Source organism: Sarcophilus harrisii, chromosome 4, assembly GCF_902635505.1.
Source record: "Sarcophilus harrisii chromosome 4, mSarHar1.11, whole genome shotgun sequence".
NCBI lineage: Eukaryota > Metazoa > Chordata > Mammalia > Dasyuromorphia > Dasyuridae > Sarcophilus > Sarcophilus harrisii.
Genome location: NC_045429.1, coordinates 439,372,325 through 439,394,668, shown reverse-complemented (window position 1 = coordinate 439,394,668; position 22,344 = coordinate 439,372,325). Strand labels below are relative to the sequence as shown.

The 22,344-nt window shown below is 46.5% G+C and overlaps 1 protein-coding gene across 2 annotated transcripts in view; it reads right to left on the bottom strand.

The window, feature by feature from the left end:
• SGSM2 (small G protein signaling modulator 2) overlaps nt 1-22,344 on the bottom strand; it is a 68,822-nt gene that overhangs the window by 14,905 nt on the left and 31,573 nt on the right. Inside the window, exons 8-17 of one of the 2 annotated variants that reach the window (XM_031967803.1) lie at nt 21,520-21,644; nt 21,223-21,290; nt 20,737-20,897; nt 20,396-20,531; nt 18,019-18,153; nt 8,692-8,842; nt 5,188-5,252; nt 4,913-5,058; nt 3,713-3,841; nt 3,167-3,349 (exon numbers count right to left, since the gene is read on the bottom strand). In XM_031967803.1, coding sequence (XP_031823663.1) covers nt 3,167-3,349; nt 3,713-3,841; nt 4,913-5,058; nt 5,188-5,252; nt 8,692-8,842; nt 18,019-18,153; nt 20,396-20,531; nt 20,737-20,897; nt 21,223-21,290; nt 21,520-21,644 — 1,299 coding nt within the window. The remainder of the gene's footprint in view (nt 1-3,166; nt 3,350-3,712; nt 3,842-4,912; nt 5,059-5,187; nt 5,253-8,691; nt 8,843-18,018; nt 18,154-20,395; nt 20,532-20,736; nt 20,898-21,222; nt 21,291-21,519; nt 21,645-22,344) is intronic. The other variant, XM_031967804.1, reaches the window with a different exon arrangement.

Sequence of the window (22,344 nt, the reverse complement as noted above, 5' to 3'; positions counted from 1 at the left end):
CTGAGTCAGGGAGAGCATCTTCTGAAGCTCTCAGCCCACAGACAAGAAGGAGGTTGGACGAGTGGTCAGAAGGAGATTACAGGGGACTTTTTGTTAGCACTTGAGGTGGGACCCTGTTGCATATGTGGTTCTGGGTTGCATTTTTAGGGTAATAATGAAGAGCCCTAGCACACAGCAGCTTGGGACTCAGGGGAGTGAAGACCTGTTGTAGGGAACCCTGGAACTATAGAAAAGACCACTTGTGGTTGCTCACAGACCAGAATATAGTTCAAAATAGCAGTGACCACATTTCTCCTTAGACCATACCACCTTACAAGAACTGAAAACCTATAGCTCCCCCAGAATTAGGTGTGAAAATAGCAGCACAAAAATCCTGAAGCTTGGGACAGTTTTTTAGAGTCCAACTTTAAAATAAAATTTAAAGTTAAAAAAAAAAAAGTGCGAAAAATGAGCAAAAAACAACAAAAAAGAACCTGACCATAAAAAATTAGTATAGTGACAGGGAAGGTCAAAATACAAACTCAGAAGAAGACAACAAAGTCTAAACAGCTACATGGCAAACTTCAAAGACAAATAAATGTGAATTGGTCTCAGTATTCAATGTTGTTGGGAGGTAATTCTTCGTAGTAATACCTTCCACATCACAACTTTCCCCATTGTAGTGGATGCACTGCATGAGAAATTAAGTGATAATTTGGGGGGAGTTTTGTGGACGCCACAGGCGATACGTGAAGATCAATAGGCAGCACAGAGCCAATGACCAAGTACTTAACCCAAATTGTACAATAAGGTACTATATAGTACTAGAAATACCCCAGAAAAAAATCAGACTTCTTTTCTGATACAAAAAAAAATTTTTTTTATGTGGATTTTCCAGGTTGAGAAAGTGCTACATCCCTAACCTCCATGATGTGGAAGGGACAGCTATAAAATCCTTCAGGGGAAAAATAGTTATTTAATGAAATAGAGGACTTTCAAGTATTTCTGATGAAAAGACTAAAGTTGAATAGAAAATTTGACTTTCAAATACAAGATTCAATAGAAGCAGAAAAAGGTAAACAGGAAAGGGAAATCAGAAAGGATTCAATAAGGTTAAACTCTTTACATGTCTACATAAGAAGATGATAGTTATTAACTCCTAGGAACTTTAACAGTATTAGGGCAATTAGAAAGATTCTATATAAACAGAGGACATGAGGGTGAATTGACTATAATGGGGGGATCAGGAGGAAGGATGCACTGGGAGAAGGGAAAAGGTTGGGGAGAGAGAGAGAGAGAGAGAGAGAGAGAGAGAGAAAGAGAATATGGAATAAATTATCTCACATAAAATAGGCCCTCAGGAAAAAGCTTTTAGAGTATAGGGGAAGATGGGGGAGGGTAGGCAATGCTTAAACTTTCTTTTCATCAGAATTGGCTTAAAGAGGAAATAACATATACACATTCAGTTAGGAATAAAAATCTATCTTAACATACAGGGAAATAGAAAGGGAGGAGGATAAGAAAAGAATCATCCCCCAATTGATGAATCATCAAAAGATCTGAACAGGCTCTTTTTGAAAGAAAAGATCAAAACTATCTCCGGTTGTATGGAGGGAAATGCCCTCAATCAGAATTGATTATAGGAATGCAAATTAAAAGAACTTTGGGGTACCCTTTTACACTTCTCAGTAGGCTAATATGACAGAAAAGGAAAATGACAAATGTTGGAGGGGACGCAGCAGAACTGAGGCACTAGTTTCCTGTTAGTGGAGTTGTGGACTGATCCAACCATTCTGGAGAACAATTTGTAACTATGCCCAAAGGGAAATAAAACTGTGCACATCCTTTGACCCAGCAGTACTACCACTAGGTCTGTAACCCAAAGCGATTTAAAAAAAGAAACAGACTTATATGTATCCAAATATTTATAGTGGCAAAGAATTGGAAATTGAATGGGGATGCCCATCAATTGGAAAATGACTGAATGCTATTGTGCCAAACAAAATGACAAACAGGACGATTTCAGAAAAACTGGAAAGATTCACACGAACTCATGTAGAGTGAAGTGAGAGAACCAAGAGAACACTGTATACAGTAACAGCAAGAGTGTATCAGATCAACTGGGAATAACTTAGTGATTCTCAGCACTTCTAAGATCTAAGACAATTCTGAAGGATCCATGATGAGAAATGTTCTCCACCTCTAGAGAAAGAACTGATATCCTGTACTTTCTTTTATCCTGTATCCTGTATTTTCTCTTATAAGATAACTAATAGATTGCACAGGTGTAACTTTTATCAAACTGCTTGCCTTCTCATTGAAGCTGGGGTCAGGGAGAGAGACAATTTGGAACCCATGATTTAAAATAATAAACATTAGAAACTGTTTTTACGTGTAATGGGGAAAACGTGTGTGTTTTTTTTTTTTAAATTTGAAGATTGATAAGTGAGCTGCTTCTTTATCTTGACCAGAATCAGGTCTTTGTCATTTCCTGGCCATTTCCAAATTATGCCACCTTGGGACAGCTAGGTATCACATTGGTCTTGAAAGTCAAGAGAACCTGAGTTCAAATCTGCCCTCAAACACACTTTAGGTGGGTAAGATCACTTAATCCCAAATGAAAAGCAAAACAAAACAAAAAAGCAAATAGACCTGACCTTATCCCAATAGACTTTGGACAGAAAATGCCATCTGTGTCCAGAAAAAGAATATAAATCAACAAATGCTATGTTTATATTTCTTTTTTCTGCTTTTTTTTAATCTTTCCCCTGGTTTTTCCTTTTTGCTCTGATTTTTCTCTCTCAACATGATCATAAATCAATGTGTATTAAAAGCAAATAAATTTACAAATTATTCCACCTCATAGGTAGTACCTTCCTCCAGCTGCTAGTTCCTCCTTTGTGGCGTCCTTCCCCATTAGAATATAAGCTCTTTGGACTTAGTCCAGTGCCTGGCACATAGTGGGTGCCTTAAAAACTCTTCAAAACTAAATAATGAAATAGAAACTTGTCTGATGCCTCATTATTGTCACGGTTCAAAGACCAGGAATGGGAAGCCAGACCTCTTCCAGAGTTGACACGAGCTATGGATGACCGCTGTGGCTGCCATTAAGGTCCCTGCCCAATCCGTCCCTTCCTCCAGCCCTGACCCCCCAGTTCCCTGTTCCTCTGCCGCTCCCAGGACTCACATCATTGCTGATGGTGGAGTCTCGGTGAATGAGGCGCTGGACGTGGCTGTCGATGCTGCTGCCTGAGGAGAATTTGGTGAGCGTGGCTGGGTGGGCTTCCCGCTCCCGCTGCCGGACTACCACCTCACAGGCCTTCCACTCCGCCAGGACCCGCTGGTATCGGGCTGCCACAGCCTCATCCACCTGTACTTGGGGAATAGCCTGGGTTACGATGAGACCTCCTTTCCCTGGAATAAGCTTCTGCCCTCCCCAGCTGGGGACCAGGCCCATACCCAAATCTGCCTCTCCCAGGATGAGCAGTTTGGGAAAGAGTAGGACCGGGGAGGCCCCAGGTACAGGAATCATCCAACTAAAGAGATTGTAGGGCTTAGATCTGGAGAGAGGACTAGCACAAGATGGCCCAGACAGAAGCAGACCTGGGGCTGCTCTACTTCTTTTACTTTGGCAGACTTTGCTGGGAGGCTGCCGGACGCCATCTGGGGGAGTGAGCCCTGAGCTTGTCTGATTGGGGAGCCCTTTGTGACCCTGGCCACCATGTTCCTTCACCTGCTCCATCTCCTTCTTGCTCATGCCGAACTTGTAGTGTCCCAGCAGGAAAGGCCAGACGTCTTTTCGGATCTCATGTTCCACACCCCCATAGTACACTCTCCTCAGAAGCTCCAGCTCCTTGTAGTTCTGAGTGTCAGGGAAAGGAGAGAGAGGGAAAAATAAATAAAAAGTGAGAAGAAAGGAGAAGAGGAAAAAAGGAAAAAGGAGAAAAAGAAGGGATGTGAGAGAGGAGGAAGGAAGGGCAGGGAAAGTAAAGAGGAAGAAGTGAGAAGAAAGGAGAAGAGGAAAAAAGAAAAAAGAGAAAAGAGGAAGGGATGTGAGAAGAGAAAAGGTAGGGAAAGGAAAGGAGAAGGAAGGAGGGAAGGAAGGAAGGTAGCATAGAGGGAGAGAAGAGGAGAAAAGAAAGGATGGAAAGAAAGGGAAGAAAAGAAGAGAGGGAAGAAAGGAAAGGAGAGAGGATGAGAGGGAAAAGAGGAGACTCCACAGAGCCCCTGATTCCTTCCTTGTCAGCAGGTTCCATCTATTTAGTGAGTGGGCAGGACAGAGGGGATCTCTATCTCCTGGCCAGATCCTCCTTCACTCCCCCTTGGGCAGACAAGCTCTGGGTGGGGTTGTACCCACAGAAGTGGAAGAAACCCAAGGTCCCTCCTTGGACACCCTGAAGCTCAGGGGCTCCCTCCACACAGCCTCACTCTCATCAGGACCCAGCAGGTCCCCATAGAATTACAAGCCAGGGAGAGGGAAACAAGTAATCCACAGGCACACAGAATTAGTGGCAGAATTGAAATTAGAATTAAGGTCATTTCTCTTAAGAAAAGGTACCCAGCCAGAGCACTGGACTTCTCAGAAGATTAGGATTCAGAGCCTGGTTCCTGAACATCCTAGTTGTGTTAGTGAACAATTCATCTGTGTGCCTCAGTTTTGCTTATCTGTAGAATGGACCTAAAAATGGAGTGCTTATTTCAGAGGTCTGCTGGGATGGAGGCAGGGGTGCCATCATTACAGACCGAGGTCCGTTGATGATCAGGTGATTAAGGAATACTCTTCACCCTGCAGTCTCCCCTCTCTTTCCCATAGAAGACCCCATTCTGTCCTGGCCATTCTCCCAGACTGGGAGTTGTCCTCTTACCCTCATCTCCTGGGCACGACACCCCCACCCTCCCCGGTCCCCCTCCCCACCCAGAATCCTTCCCAAACCTTCTTATCTTTCTGGTACTTGCTCCACACATCCTTGGTGAGCCCTCCGGAAGCTCCCGGGGGCCGGTCAGGCGGGATGATATTATGATGGACCAGGGCCGAAAGGTGGGTCCTGACAGTGGACAGGTGTCGGCAGTATGCCAGCCCTGAGGGGGAGACGGAGGGGAGGCAGGAGACTTAAAATCGACTCCTGTGGGTAGGTCGGTGCCACGGAGAGGAGGGGGGGACAGTGTTTCTCAGGAGCCGCCTCCCTTCTCCCCCTCCATCTCACTCACATCCATAGAAGGCCCGGGACATGATCTGCCTCTTCATATTCTCACACAGCAGTCTCAGGGGCATCCTGTGGAAGAGAGGGCCACCGGCCAGTGGTCACAGACCCGGAGACCAGCTGCCACAGCCGGCAAACCCCTCCTCCTCCTCCCATGTAAGCCTCGGGGAGAGACTGCGGAGCCATGGAGAGGACTCCAGGCTTTGGAGGCAGGAGGCAGGTCTGCTTCTGCCCCTGTGGGGGCTACCACCTGAGCTTTGTCTGGTCGGGGGCCCCCTGGCTGACGCACTTCCCTCGGCCTCTCCCACCTCTTCCATCTCCTTGTCGTGTGACTTTAAGCCACTCACTTCTCTGGGTCTCGGCTGGCTCCTCTGTATAAAGTGAGGGTGGAACTAGATCTCTTAAGCCCTGAAAGGTCAATTCTGGGAAATCAAGATATAGACTCCTCGGCTCACCTTGTTAAGACCCTGAGAGGGAGGGCTGCCTTGAAGAACTTCCAAGAGCGTGGTCTCTCTCCCCTGGTGCCCAATTAAGGTGAGTGACCTCCCAGAATCCTTTTTTCTAATTCTCTTGAGACCCAGGGAGTCTGGTTCTTGTTCTTATACCTTTGCCCAACATCTGAGGAAGAGTCGGTTCCCTTCTCTCTCGTTAGAAATTCTATTACCAGCCAAGAAAACCATTTCAGCTTCCCAGCCTAATCCTCATGGCCTGGTCACCAGGGGAGGGTGCCCTTGGGCAATAAGTGGATCCATCAATCGATAAGGAGTTAGTAAGCTTGTTCTATATGCTGGCACTGGGGTTCTTGGCCTTGAACTTGGGTTCAGGATGTGCTTACAGGGAGGTTCAACAGAGGCTCCAGACAGCAGGATGGATTCTGGTCTATAATCCCATGGGTCAGTATAGAAAGGTCTGAGGTTTATGGAGATCTAGCTGCGAGCACTCAAGGCACAGCCGTGAATATGCTACTGGGTATGGCGGCCATACCTTAGCTCTCCTGGCTGAATACAGGGGAGGTTTAGCAGCGGAAGTGCAGGGAAACACAAACAGAGGGACAGACTGGAATCACACACAGAGACGTCCACAGCCACAAGGAAATAAACATGGAGACAGACACAGAGACACTAGTAGGGTGCAGTGGGGTGAAGAGGGTTGTGCCAGAGTTCAGGGAGTTTCCGTTCTACGTCCCTGGCTAACTCATTTGATGATCTCAAGCAAGTCACCATCTTTTTCTTTTTTTCCTGAGGCAGTTGGGGTTAAGTGACTTGCCCAAGGTTACACAGCTAGGAAGTGTTAAGTGTCTGAGGCCAGATTGGAACTCAGGTCCTCCTGACTTCAGGGTCAGCACTCTAACTACTGTGCCACTTAGCTTCCCCAAAGTCACCATCTTTTTAAGCCTTGCTTTCTTCACCTGTAAAATGGGTATAATAATTATGTAGTAGAAAAAGGGCTGAATTTAGAGGATGAGAATTGGATTTGATTTCTACTACCTACCCTAAACTTTGGGAAAGTTTAAAAAATTTTATTTGGACCTCAATTTCCTCATTCGCAAAATAAATAAATCTAAAAGTCTCCTTAGCTCTAAATGTATGATATAGAATGAAAAATATTTTCCTTGGATAAGAGGAAACTAAGGGGGAAGAGGATAAGTGCCTTCAGATATTAGGAAGGCTGCAGCAAGACCAAGGGATTAAAATGTGAAGCCCCAGAGGGGCAATGGATAGAAGTGGTGAAGACAAATCTAAGTTTGACGTCAGTGTAGGACCTTAGCAAATCAAATTTTTTTAATGGAAGCTGTGATTTCAACAGAATAGGGAGTTCCTGGTAAGGAGGTGGACAGAAAGAAAAAACTTACATCGATGCAAACGGACACTGTCTCTTCATTTTCTGGTCTTGAACAGTTGCCAGAGATGGGTTTAAACCTACATATTCCTCATTGGGAGGCCAGTTTTCTATCCACTACCCTACACTGCTCCTCACTTGGCCAGAACAGATGGCAAAAATCAGCATTTTTTTTCCTGAGGCAATTGGGGTTAAGTGACTTGCCCAGGGTCACACAGCTAGGAAGTGTTAAGTGTCTAAGACCAGATTTGAACTCAGATTCTCCTGACTTCAAGGATGGTGCTCTATCCACTGCACCACCTAGCTGCCCCCCAAATCAGCATTTTTTTCTGCAGACATATGTAATAATAAAAACAAGAATGAGCACTAGGAGAATGGAGAATTTTGCCTCCTTTCCTTAGTTTTTGTTTGGGTTTAGAGTCTTTTAGAAAGCCTAAAAAAGATCTTGAGTGTAAATGAAATGTCTGACATATCCAATACAACAGACACGTTTGAACTCATTTTGGGGGAAGGGGGTCTAAGAAATATACTGCCCACAGGGCACACAATTCCCATATTGAATTAAATAGTAACGACAAGGAATTTCTAACCTTAAGTCTGAGAACTATCTGCTTTCTGGGTTAGTGAAACGGACTTCAAATTTCCTAATATTTAGAGCTATCCCAAAGCCGATGGACTGCATCGGAAGGTAGCGGGATTTATCCTTATTGGGATCCTTTAAGCAAAGATTATCCATGATAATCCCTTTGTCAGGAGACTTCGCTTAGATATTGTGGAGAGGATGGGAGTTTCCTCGCCTGGGAATTCCCTCTGCCGGTCACAGGTCCAGTCCCTATCTCCTTCCTAACATTCTGTAAACGGACAGAAGTTGTCTCCTTGACGTCCTTGTCAGGGATGTTGTAAAGAGGAATCTCGTTCAAGTGTTGGCCAGACCAGCTAACTCTTCTGAAGAGGTTCCGTGATTGCATCATATTCTAATCTGAACTGGCTACCAAAGGGACTTTGATGTTTCATATTCCAAAAGCAAATAAACCCAACTGACAACGCAAATCCACTTCCAGACTCCTGGCAAGCAACGTTATGGTTAATAACTACCCGCTGTGTACTTTTCAGATAATGAAAATAAAAACAAAGCCACAAACGAAAAAGGAAATCAGAAAGGACTCTAGAGTAAAAATACATTTGTGCTGTTTGCTTACAGTTAATGTACACATTTGAAGAATGATGATGGCATTTAAGGCTTTTAATATACGTTGTTGCTGATATTATTGAGTTTATCATGGAGATTACAAAATTTCAGAAAGTGACACAAGGCAATTCCACAAATGTTTATTAGCTTCCTATGTGCAAGGTGCAAGCTTTCATAGGGCCTGTGAGAAGCACAATGTCTTACCTCATGCTTTGCACATAGTAGGTGCTCATCACACATTCACTGACTGGTCACATTGGGAGAAGCACAAAGACAACGAGACAGAAATGGGCACATGCTCTCAGCTGCTCAGAAGCACACACAAATTCACAGAAAGCCATTTAAGGAGGCACACAGAGGAAAGGACATCTAGATGAAGATTTGAAGTTCCTTGGTTTCCCACCTGCCCCCCACCCCCATATTTCTATTTTTTCTCAGCCCCCCCCAGAGGTTCAGCTGACTTCCAGCGGAGGTCCCACTCACCTGTCCTGGGCACAGTTGCAGTAGTTGGGTGGGTCATAGGGCGAACCTCGGATAGAACAGGAGAGACAGGAGCTTCGGCCAATTGGAGGCTCGAACTGCCAGGCTGGCGGGCTTGGCCCGAAGCCTTGCATCTCAATCATGTCCCCAGCATCTAGGACAAGGGAACGAGTGACGGTCAGTGCTGTGGGCACAGCACCCCGGGCTGTGCCAGGCCTAGTTGCCTGGGGCTGCAGCTCAGATTCAGCACTTAGCAGAAGGCTGAAGGCCTCAGGGAGGGGACGGGGGAATCTCTGTAGGAGGCAGGAAAGGTAAAAACAGAGGCTCTCCTATTTTGCCTGTGCTCTTTTGATAGGATTAAGTACTCTGGCAGAGAGAGACAGGAAAGGACAGAAACACATCCACTTATCCCTTTGGGTTCCACTCTCCAAGAGGTGGACGAGTAGAGAGGGAAGTTAGACCCTAAAAAGACTTGGTGACCCGGCCTCCGGAGAATGTCTGGTCCCTCTCAGTCTGTGGAGAGAGCCGGGCTCTGAATCAGGAGGACTTGGATTCAAGTCTTGCCTCAGAGATGAACCAATTTTCAGGTGACCCTGGGCAAGGCACAATTTGTCTGGGCCCCCCAGGAAACTCTCAAAGACTATAAATTGAGAGATTATCTGCATTGGCAGAGGGAGTTTCCTCATTGGCAACGAAATTGCAGATTCAATCTAAAACTAAAACTCCTGGACTAGAATTGAATTGAAGGAGGAGACCAGAACACTCTAATTTTCCTGCCACTCAATGGGACAAGGTCTCTTCCCTGACCCTCATCTGTCACTGGCTTTGCAGCTCATGTTAGCTTGCCATGATGAAGGTTGGCTAATGTAACCTGCCCTAAAGAAGGAAGGAAGGCTCTCTCCATCACCTCCTAGCCTAACCCTAGAAGCCGAGGCCGTGTCTCTTTTGTAGGGATTTCCAAGGTCTTGGGGCTGGAGAGCAAAAAGGAGACACCTTCCCATGATTTGGAAGCTGTCTTTGGGCCACTGTTTGGTTAGCAGAGGCACCGAGATGGATGGAGCACTGGGCCTGGAGTCAGGAAAAGTTCATAGTCAACCTCAGATTAGCTGTGTGACTCTAGCCAAGTCCTATAATCTCTGTTTGCCTCAGTGTCCTCATCTGTAAAATGAAGATCATAATAGCATTGCCTCCCAGGGTTGCTGTGAGGATCAAATGAGAGTGTTTGTAAAGCGCTTGGCACAGTGCCTCGCAAACAGTAGGCACTATATAAATGTGACAATCTTGTGCATGAAGCCTCAATCCTCCCAGTAGCCGGGGCCCTGCTTCCCAAAGCCGTGTCACATTCACTTTAGATCCATGTCGTATTTGTAGACACTGAGTGAGGTTTAGTGAATGAGAGCTCTGAGGAACCAGGAAGACCTGGGTCCCATCTCTGAGGGGGCCGTGGGACCCTCTCGGGACACTAGACATCTCTTAGATATTGCAAGAGGATGGGAGTTTCCTCACCTGGGAATTCCCTCTGCCGGTCATAGGTCCAGTCCCTATCTCCTTCCTAACATTCTGTAAATGGGTAGAAGTTGTCTCGTGGGGCAGAACATAAGCCTTTTGAGGGCAGGGATGGGGTCATTTCTGCTTTTGTAGCTTTAGCGATTAGCACAGTGCCTGGTATAGAGCAAACACTGACTAGTGCTTGTTAACTGTTTCATTGGCCTTTTTAATCTGGAAAACTCCAGGCAGACAAAGCCCTTAAGACCACCGGAAGGGCGGCCACCTGTGGGGCTGCACTTCCGCCATTTCCCAACTGCCTCATGCACTAGCCTACTGGTGGCTCTGTCTGCCTCATCCACTCCATTCTCCATTTGGCCGCTAAAATGAGCTTCCTAAAGCAAAAGTCCCCCAACCATGGCATTCTTCATTCGATGAACACCGTCTCACCTCTCAAATCAAATGCAAAATGCTCCATTTGGTATTCAAAGCCCTTCCTCCGTCCCACCTTTTCAGCCATCCATCCATACTGAACTCCTGGCCCTTCTGTGAAAAAGACACTCCATCGTCTCAGCTCCAGACTGTCCCTTGAGCCTGGAGTGCTCTCCCTTCTCTGATTACTGATCTCCGCAGCTTCCTTTAAGTCCCCAGTAAAATCCTGCCTTCTACAGGAAGCCTTCCTCAACCCCTCTTACTTCCAATGCCTTTCCTATGTTAACTAATTCTTATTTATCCTCTATTTAGTTTACTTTGTCTATATTTATTTGTGGGTTGTCTCTCCCATTAGGCTGTAGGCTCTCTGAGGGCAGGGATTGTCTTTGGTCTCTTTTATAGCCCCCTGAACTTACTATGAGCTTAGCACGTAATATTATGGCTTAATAGAAGTATATTTATTAATAGAGAGCAGACTTAGATACCAGTGCCTGGGATACATGTCACCCTTAAAGCTTTCCTTCTAGGTTCATGGTAGTGGGGGGGAGGGATGGGGCACCACTTATAGTCCCATTAGTTGGAGGAGAAAGAGCAAAGAAAGGAAAGGGAACAAAAGGGTAGATGAAAAGAAAAGGGAAGGAAAGAGGAGAAGGGAAGAGAAGAAAGATTTGTGTGATGGGGCACAGCTGAAAGAAGGGGCCCCATCCACGGCTGCGAGTTGCCCAGCCTCTAGAAAGTAGGTCCTCCCTATCCCTGGAAGTCTTCAAGTGATGACGGGAGCATCTCATGTCAAGGATGTCCTAGAGCGGATAATCCTGGTCAATCCATGTTGGACTAGCTGGCCCCCAAGGTCCCTGTCAATTCTGATTCTAGAAAGCAGGTGGCTAGAGTGCTGGGCTTGGAATGAGAGAAACCCGAGTTCAAATTATTAGCTACTTATTAGTTATGGGATTCTGGGCAAGTCATTGAATGTCAGCCTCAGTTTCCACATCTGTAAAGTGGGGATAATAACACCAACTATATGGGATTGGTGAGAGGATCAAATGAGATAACATGCACAGTGCTTTGTGGGTCAAGCCTTAAAGCTTGATATAAATGCAAACCACTGTTGTTATAATTCATAATATTGGTATTAATCACCCAATTATCTAATATGTCATTCAGGCTCTGTAGATCACAGGACAGAGTGAATGCATTATGGCTTAGTCTCAGATCCCTGGTTGGGAGGGGAGCTGCTCATGAGCTCCTGGGGCCTTTGGTGGGAGAAGCTTGGAGGGTCTGAGATGGCAAAGCTGTTTCCTGCCCCCCAACAGCTGGCCCTTCGACTCTATTAGGAGGCAACTTAAGGGAGTGGATTTGGCGAGGATGAGCTGCAGTTCTAGATCGGGTGTGAGGGTTCAAGGGGGTGCAAACTGTCCCCCCCAAAGAGAAGTCGATATAACGAAAGGGGACGTAGACATGGGGAAGAGTGAGTAAGGGCCGAGTCCAACTCATGCACTCTGCAGCAGGAAGCAGGCCCTTGACAGACAGGAGCGGAGCCCGGCTAACTGGCCAGCCAGTGGGACAGCAGGAAGCAGGGTCACAGGCAGGGCAGGTAGGGGAGGACAGTACCCAGAATAAAATCATGCCCAAGCAGTGGGGCCACCCACCAAAAGTCTCATGGGAAAATGCTCTTCACCTTAATTCTCCAGGAAGGGGCTGAGCAAGCCAGCAAGTAACCGTCCCGTCTGGTTATATTTTCTGAATCCACCCAGGGCACAGAACTCGGGCTCAGGAGGACCTAGACTCTCAGGGCCGGCTTAGGGGCAGAGGGTTGGCTCTGTCAGATTTGGCTTCCTCCTCCAAGGACGAGGAAAAGTTGGAGACAAAAGCTCTGAGGATGGTCGAACCCCACAGCCCCCAGAAGTCCGAATGAAAGGCCTCGAATTAGTGTGAATAGCATCTCTGCTCTCGGGGCTCGGCAGCGGGAAGGAGGGAAGGAGAGACCAGGGCTGGAGGTGGGGAGAGGGGAGGGGAAGGGAGCTCTGGCCCCCGCCACTTTATCCACATGCACCAAAGTCAAGCATGTTGCAGAACTCAGAAGCAAAGGCTAGCCAATGGGACACAACAGTGTTGTCATTGTGGACCGCAAAGGAATATGTTGGGGACCCCTCGCTCTCTGGTGCCAACCCCCTCCTCCCTGGTCCCCTGTGGCCTAGCCCAGCAGCTGGCCCCCCGTGCCCAAGAGGCGGGGGTGCAGAGGTACGAAATGTACGGCGCACATGTGGATGTAAAGGACAAACGTCCTGTCACCCACGGCTCCGAGTCCCTAGCGCTTCCTGAGAGCAGGCTGGCCTGGGAACTCCCAGCTCAAAGGCTAGGGTCCCCCTAGGCAAGGGATCTGCTCTTTAAAAGCTTCTTACAGCCGGGGATCTGCAGGGACCTTGCCCTCAACCTCCACCCTCATGGTCCCCTTTCTCTTGCTAAGGAGGAGCCTCCTCTAAGCTCTTTGCAAAGCCCTGCTGCCTCTTAATCAAGACCAGCCGGGAGCTCTGGCTACACAACAGATCCCTGGGGTTCTTAGATTAAGCAAAAAGAGGTGACCCAGCACCTGGAACTCACTCCATGTCTTCAGGATCAGCCAGCCTCAGAGGGTAAGGGGAGCCCAACAGAGCCTCTGAAGGTAAGCGCCGACTAACTCACAGGCCCAGGACCTAAAAAGAAATCTAGCTGGGGGGTGGGGGGCAGTGAGGAGACAGAGACAGGACCCGAGATCTCCCCTTCTGCCTTCTCTGTAGCTGATCAGCTAAAAGGGTGTCCTAGAACATTGAGTGGATGAATGCTTAGCCCAGGACCACATGGCCAACATGGATCAGAAGTGGCACTTAGTCACAGGATCTTGGCTCTGAAGCTCAAAGGACCTTAGGAGCCTTCTAGTCCAACCTCCCCAATTTACAGATGAGGAAACTGAGACCCAGAGAGCTAAGGTCACAGGGAATGATGTTCAGGCAGGAGTGAATTCTTTATCTACTTTGCAGAACTGCCGATAAATAAGTTACCATCAGAAATGGGTCTCTGTTAGCCACTTAGTGCTGCTTTCCTGCTTCTTTTAGCTCCCTATCAGAAGAGTTGGGAGGAACGGTGTGAGGGGAGGGAGTTCTCTTATTTAAGAATCTCCTACACCCCTAGAAGTACAGATCAATGGCCTTTACAATAACATTTTCAAAGAGCCTACTATGTGCCCGACACTGTGCTAAGCGCTTTATAATTATCTCATTTGATCCTCACAACAACCCTGAGGGTTAGGTGCTATTATAATCCCCATTTTACAGATGAGGAAACTGAAGCAAATAGCAGTTAAGTGATTTGTCCAAGATCATACAGCCAGTACATGTCAGAGGCTGGATTTGAACCTGGGTCCCCCCTGGCTCCGGGCTTTGAGTGTCCTCCACTTCATGTCCAGCTGCCTCTAACCGGCCCTTAGTCTAACTACATGGCCTCTGATGTCCTCCAACCTGCTGATCTCTGAGTCTTTGGTCCCAATCTGACCTGTACTGGTTGTGTGACCCTAGCCAAGTCACTTACTTCTATCCTTGGTGTCTCCAGGTGACTGCCAGAGGCAGCCAAGGAGCAGGATCTGCTTTGGTAAAAAATTATTTCCTCACTGGGGGCCTTGCCAACACCATTGGAATCACAATCTCCTCTTAAAAAAAAAAAAAAAAAAAAAAAAAAGACAAGTAGAAGGGAAGGGAGGGGGAGGGGAGGCAAGACTGGATCTAAGTCTCAGGCCAGGGAGGAGGTCTCAGGAGGCCTGGCCCAGGGCCAAGGAATTAAGGCAGAAAATGGCACAGGGTAGGGGTGGGACTGGAGAGGCCCTGCAGAGCCTTCACCATAGACTGAGCTCTGGGGATGTAGGGAAAGGGAGTCAGCAATGAGGGAAGGGAACTGCCCGAGAGTCAGGGCCCTGTATTCTAATCCAGCTCCAATATTCATTACCCATGTGATCCTGAGTTAAATCTCTCTGAGTCTCAATTTCTCAACTGAAGCGAAGAGGGTGGACTGGTCGCTTTCTATCTAACGCCTCCTTCACCTGGAAATCTATGATCCCGTGATCTCTAGCGATTATCAGCTTTCCTGGAGGCACCCAAGTGCTCCGGCACTGGGTCTGAAGTCAGGAGGACCTGAGTTCAAATGTGTCCTCAAAGACTTATTAGCTATATGATCCTGGTTGAGTCATTCACTCTCTTTCTGCCTCAGTTCTTTTTTTTAACTATAAAATGGGGATAATGATAACCCCTAACTCCCAGAGTTAATGAGATCATATTTGTAAATTGCTTAGCACAGTGCCTGGCACAGAGTGTCCAATCAATCCTCTCCTCCTCAGCCCCAACTCCAGAATCCCTCACTCCCTGCAAGATTCAGCTCCAGTGCTACCTTCTACACCAACTTTCCTAGTTACTAATGCCTCCAGTTACCTTGTATTATGTTACATATATTGTAGATTACATTATTGCATTCACTGTATTATTATACTATATATTGTATATTATATATAGTCTATTATGTAATTGTAGTAAGTCTATATTAATATACAATGTATCTTGTAGGTTACATGTATTGTATATTACACAATTGTGTCATGTTACTTTACAACATACACTGTATATCATGTAATTGTATTAATTCTATATTAATATACGATGTATCTTGTAGGTTGCATGTATTGTATATTACACAATTGTGTCATGTTACCTTACAACATACATTGTATATTATGTAACTGTATTAATTTGATATTAATATACAATGTATCTTGCAAGTTGCATGTATTGTATATTACACAATTGTGTCATGTTACCTTACAACATACATTGTATATTATGTAACTGTATTAATTTGATATTAATATACAAGTTGCATGTATTGTATATTACACAATTGTGTCATGTTACTTTACAACATACACTGTATATCATGTAATTGTATTAATTCTATATTAATATACAATGTATCTTGTAGGTTGCATGTATTGTATATTACACAATTGTGTCTTTACAACATACACTGTATATCATGTAATTGTATTAATTCTATATTAATATACGATGTATCTTGTAGGTTGCATGTATTGTATATTACCCAATTGTGTCATGTTACCTTACAACATACATTGTATATTATGTAACTGTATTAATTCGATATTAATATACAATGTATCTTGCAAGTTGCATGTATTGTATATTACACAACTGTGTCATGTTACTTTACAATATACATTGTATGTTATATATACTAGATATTACATAATTATATTAACTGTTACATTATCATGCAATATACATTATATTATATAGTATATTATATTAATATACATATCTTGCATATTACATCTATTGTATATTATTGTGTTATATATACTATACATATGCCATATACCATATATATTACACAGTTATATTAATATATAACATACCTTACATATTATATATTGTATATCATCATTATATACACTGTATCTTGCATATTGTATGTATTATGGATTCCATTATTGTATTAAACATTTTATAGTATATCTATAGCATATTACATACTTCTATTAACTATACTCTATTAATATACAATGTATGTGTCATATTGCATATTTTTTCTTTTCATGTGTACATGTTGTCTCTCCCCTGTGGAATATATGCTCTCTAAGGGCAGGGACAGCTTCATTTTTGTCAGTTTCCCATTTTTTGAAAAAAAGCTGATCTGTGATTTCATCAGCGTGGTGCTCTCCCATGGAGATATATCCTCTACCAATGCAGATAGCTCCTCTGGTGGCCGAGAGAGTCTGAGTCTTAGAGTCTTAGAGGTTACGAGACTAGGCCGAATCACGCAGCTAAATACACTTCAGAAGCAGGACGGAACCCAAGTCTTCCTGGCTTTAAGACCAGCTCTATCCCTTCTGTCATGCTGCTTCACACAGCAAGTGCATAATAAATGCTTATTGACTGGTGGGTTAACTCAGCGTGAATGAGCGAGAGATTCCCAAAGCTCTGGTGAAAGGTCTGAAATCTACAAGGGCAGAAGCTCAGCGGTTTTAAGGAGTGTTCATCTATGTGTGTATGCACATGTATATATGCGTGCTTGTGTCTATGTGTGTATGGGTGTGTGTGTATGTGCTTGTGTATCTATGTGAGTACATGCATGGCAAGCACACATGCTTGCATGTGCCCTGTACATGTGTGTAGATGTATGTGCATGTGTGTGTGTCCTATATGTGTGCATATACATGTGCTTGTGCCTATGTGTGTATGGGTGGCTGTATAAGAATTCATGTGTTTCTCTGTGTGAATGCATGTGTGGGTGTGTTTGTACATGCATGGGTGTGTGGCTGGGTGCATATGCATGTGTAAGCATGTGCTTCTGTGTATATATGCGTGTGTATGCATATACTGTGTGTGTGTGTGTGTGTGTGTGTGTGTGTGTGTGTGTGTTGGAGGCCGGGCACAAAGGAATACAAGAAGACCAGCATGCTGCCTCCCATGGCTCCCTGGGCTCCTTACTGGCTGTCCCACTGTTAGGGATCTACCTTCAGAGAATCCTTCCCTAGTTATCGTTTGACCCTTGAACCATCTGACCTCCAAAGTCCCTTCCAGCTTGAAATCTATCATCTGATAGGCCATGTTTCCTCCAGGGGCCTCAGTTTCCTCATCTGTAAAATGAGGCAATGGGACTAACAATTCTCATTGTCTCTTCCAGCTTCAAGTCTCCGATCCCATGATGTCACCTAAGTGGCCTTCAGTGAATCCCACTTCCACTGTCAAATGAGACCCTCAGGCAAGGTGACCTCCCCATTAGTGACCAGGTAAAGGCACAGAGAAGTCCTGGCTTGCACGAGGGGACATGGAGGAAAGGACTAAATCGCAGCTGCCATCATCTTGGCCCCAAACAAAGAAATGGACTGGAAATCTAAATAGGCTTTTAAACTCTGAAGGCTGAACTTGAAGTTCTGAGACTTGATCCAGTGACTAAGTGGAGTCTTTCCCTTTCTGGGGTCTCAGTTTCCTTCTCTATAAAAGGAAGGGGGGAAACTAACTGGCCTCTGAGGTGGCTTCTGGCTCGAGATTTGGGATCTCTACCTCTGTGCTCATCTTCCTCCCAGGGCCAGGCCCAGTCCCTTTCCCGGTGCAGACGGTGAGCCACTGGGAGCCGCCTGGCTCGGCGCTCAGCCATCCCTCTCCTTCTGACTGCTCTCTCTGATTGCTGGTCCCATCTACCCTTCCTTCCTGCCGTGTGTCCTTCTCACAGCCTCCCTCTGCCTGACTCTCAGGGAGTCCAATAATGCCAGCACTGTTGCATGAGTCCCTGCAGGTCGTGGCCAGTGGACCCGGTGGAAAGGGAGAATCAGGGCAGGGGGGAGGAGGACAGGGAGGGACGCGGGATAAAAACCTTTCATCAGATTGGGAGCTGTGAGGTTCCGCGAGCAGATCATTGACAGCATCGCGTGTAGTCTATCCTCCTCTTCCTCATCATCGTCCACCGAGGCCGCGCGGCTGGCAGCTAAGTGGTGGTAGTTAATAGTGACTGCTCAAAGAGAATAGTGAGAGAGGCTTGTGAGGGCCTGGCAGGGAGGGGCTCCAGAGGATGGGCTTCTCCCACACCCCCACTGAGGGGGAGGAGGAGGAGGAGGAGATGGGAGGGAGTTCACTCACTGACTTATGTTTTGTGGGGAGGGAAGGCCCAGCTTTGATGGGGAGGCCCTCTCCGTCCAGGTACAATGCAAAAAAGAATCGAAGTCTTGACAGCTTAGGCTACGAAACTGGAGATGGGGATGGCATAGGGGAGGCGAGCCCCAGTCTAAGCAATCTAGATGTGTAGCTGTGTGCTGGAAGGCTAGCTGGGAGCTAGAATATCAATCATACTGCCAACTCTTGAGCTGTTAGGGTTGCACTGAGTCGAGAATGCCCGGAGGACTGAAATCCCCAGACAAATACAATATGGCTCCGATCTCCACCAGCGACTTTAGCTAACCATACGGGTCTTATCAGGGCTCCTTGGGAGCCTGGCCCAAGCTCTGGAACAGGACTAGAAGATAGAGAACAGGGGGAGCAAAGACATCTGGATAATATACCGCATCTATTGCCCAAATTTAAATTCCAGGCCTGCAAGCAAAATGTGCTTTCTGAAGAGGATCTCACTTTCTCATCCTCCACCCTGGGCTATCCTTCCCCCTACATCTTGGCAAGCACATTTGACCTTGGGGTTAGTTAATCTGGGTTTAGATCCTGCCAACACTCGCTCTCTGAGTGACCCTGGGCAACCTCCTTAAGCTTCAGTTTCCTCTTCTGTAAAATAGGGATAATGCTATTTGTATTATCGTGGAAAGAGCGATGGACTTAACATCAGGAAGACCTGATTTCAAATCTTATCTCAGATACTCATTAGTTATATAAGTCTGGGTCAGTCATTTAACCTCTCCCAGCCTCAGTTTCCTCTTTTTAAAAATAGAGATAATGACAACACCTATCTCCTACAGTTGTTGTGAGGATCAATGGAAATACCATTTGAAAAATGCTTAAAGCATTATGTAAAAGCTAATTACTACTATTACTATCACTACTACTACTACTACTATTCTATTACTATTACTATTACTATTACTATTACTATTACTATTACTATTATTATTACTACTACTCTTCTACAACTACTACAACTACTACTACTACAACTACTACTACCACTACTACTACTACTACTATTACTACTAGTTGTCTTATGGGCTCTGTAAACCTTAAAAGATCCTAGAATCATGAGCTACTGTGATTCTCATTTGCTCCCAAGGAGCTGAAAGTTAGCTGTGTAGCTTATTCCCTTTGCATGATATAGATTAAGGGATCCTACAGGGCTGGGTTGGTGAGTAACAAATGATTTGATTTTTATCTGCAAGGTTGGTGAGTCGAGATGAGAAAACAAATCTGCTCAGATCAGGAGCAGCAGAAGCAATAACTCTGAATATTCAAGTCACTGGGGTCTCTCTCTGGTCAAAGTCTCAAAACATACCCCCTATACCCATAATCCTCTGAGTGCAGAGATTGGCAGGAAAGTGGAAGTTCTCCGGTCTTGGATCCTTGTGGCAATTTCCTTCTTCCCATCCTTATCCCCCCAGCCCAACAAAAGGCCAAGTTTACTGGCCCCTGACCACTGTAACAGGAAAGCTCTCATTGGCCACCAAAGAGACAGGGGAGAAAGGCAAGGCTGGACCCCAAAAGTGCTCGGAAGGTTGAAACCACCAGAGACGGGCACCAAGCATGCAGGGGTGGAAGGAGCTGGGCATTGGAAGGAATGAGAAATTCTGTATTCTCAGCCTCCTTTTCCAGTCCTGCCATAGGTCCGTTTTCTGACATACAGATGGGCATTGTGAGTCTGGTTGGAGGAGCTGAACCACAATTCTGGGCCTGCTACTTACTAACTGTAGGCCCTGAGGTCTCTCCACCTCTGAGTTCCAGGTTCCTCCTCTACAAAATGAGGGCCTTCAGTGATCCATGAGGTCTCTCATCTCTAGACCCATGAACCTCTGAGCCTGGCTGGCTGTAGGTGGTGCCCATGTTCTAAAAAAGCCAATCCGAAGAGCAGAAGACAGGGCAGAAATGGCTGAGAGGAGGCCCTGGGCACAAAGCACCACCGGGGGGCAGAAAGCTCCATGTGGATCATCCAGGCAATCGTTCCTCAGCACCGTGCTCCAGCTCAGCCCTCTGTCCTAGCCGGCTCTGCTGGAGGGGGCTCGTCTCCCCCTCCCCACCACTAGTGGGGGCAGGGCACTTACTGTGCTCGTGCTTGTGGCCCGGGTAGATGATCCGGAACACGTAGTCGGTGGCCCGACTTTCATCCATCACCGTCTCCTCCAGATCCATAGGCCGCATGGAGCTGTTCCGCTTCCGCAGCCTGGGGAAGACCTTCCCCTGTGGCAGGAGAACAGGGCCGGTAGTCAGAAGCCCCTGCCCTTGAGCACGGGCTTCCTGTTTGGTGGGCCAGGATGGACCCATCCCTCTCCCGCAGCATCCCTGACCCAAATTCAGTGAAGGAGAAGGGAAGCGAGGAAATCGGGCAGGGGCTAAGATGGAGATCTCCCACCAATGGCCTGCCACCCAGGCTCTAGAGATATACCTTTCCCTGCTGGGACCACAGTGGTGGCTCTAGTTGTCCTCGGGGCAGAAGCCCATTCTCCAGGCAGGACAAGAAGGACAGGAGGTGGCCCCCCTGAGGGAAGTGCAAAGGGGGCCTCTGGATACCGTCCTGGCTCACCAGCACTAGTGTTCCACCATTCTCTGAAAGAAGGGACAGGAAAAATGGGCAAAGGCTAGGAGACCCCAAGGAAGGGCTCTTCTGAACTGAATGAACGGCTCACCCGCTGAGCTGGGCCATGTTCCCAGGGCCCAGAGTCCAAGTTGGAAAACCAAGTCTATGGTAAGTCAGAGGATTGGCCCTAGAAACTGCCAGCTCCCAGCCAGCACTTCTCCTGACCTAACAACGGGGCCTGGAGGGTGAGGGAATGAGACTCTAAGGACCCTGGGAAATCAGAGGGATTTGCAAAGTGAGTTTCCCTTTCTTTGCTCCTGTGCCTGGGGACCCGAGGGGAGGGACTCGGCTTACGTTGCTGGTGGCAGTGGATGCAGACAATCTGGCTGAAGGGCACGATCAGGGCATAGTCCCAGTACACGCTGGAAGGGAACAAGCTGGGTGTTACTGTCCCTGATCCTACCCATTCTGTCCTTCCATCTCGCCACCTGCTCAACTCCACTGGCCAAGAAGCAATTTCAACCAGCCTTTTGTTGCTGCTATTGTCAGTGCCTCCAAATCCCAGATCTAGCAGCCTGGCGTGGTGAAACACCCCCACGGCCAGGGCCCCGGAGAGCCCAGAAGAGTTTCCATTGGATCCTACCCCCTCACCTCTTCTCCAGCTCGGAGTCTCCCAGAGTTCCATTCATGAGCTGGTTGGGGGTCCACTTGAGCGTCAAGCTCTCTGCAGATTGGTGCAAGGACAAGTAGCCAGGGACAGCCTCCATGTCTTCCTTCTATGGAAAGGAGAGAGGCCAAAAAAAAGGGAAGAGCTTGGGCACGGGAGCATCAAAAAGGTTAGGGGTAGGCCACGTTGTCAACTCCATGAAATTTCTAGAAGATTGAGAGCAGAAATAAGGGCACTGGGTTGGGGTTTGAGTTGGAGGTCATCGGTGGGTTTCTACTATAGAGATTCTCATATCAAGAACTAAGGACAGAAGGGAGATTGAAAGAAGCTGAGGAGTAAATGGGTGAAAGGGAAGTGGATGCAGTGAGTTGATATGGAGGAGAAATCAGGGAAATGGTTGGGTCTTGAGTCAGAGAGAGAGGAACCAGTAGAGAATGAGAATAAGATGTAGCAGGGTCCCATGGGAGATGGCAGGGGATGGGGGTCATAAATGTCATCTAGGGTTAAAAGTTATATAGTCCTATATCCTCCTTTAAAAATAAGGAATCTGAGTGCAAGTCAAATGACTTGTCCCTGGTCACACACATAATTCAGTAGCAGACTGGATTTGAACCCAGAAATTATTTAAATTTCTCACATATCTTCAACCTCTCTCTGTTTATCGGCTCTGCCACTTCTGATAACCATGCCCATCTCTCCCCTATCCTCAAAAAACAAAACCCACTTGATCCTTCCATCTACTCTATTATCCTCTATTTCCTTTTGCTCTTTATGGATATAAAGTCCTTGAAAGTGCCTTCACTCCCTCT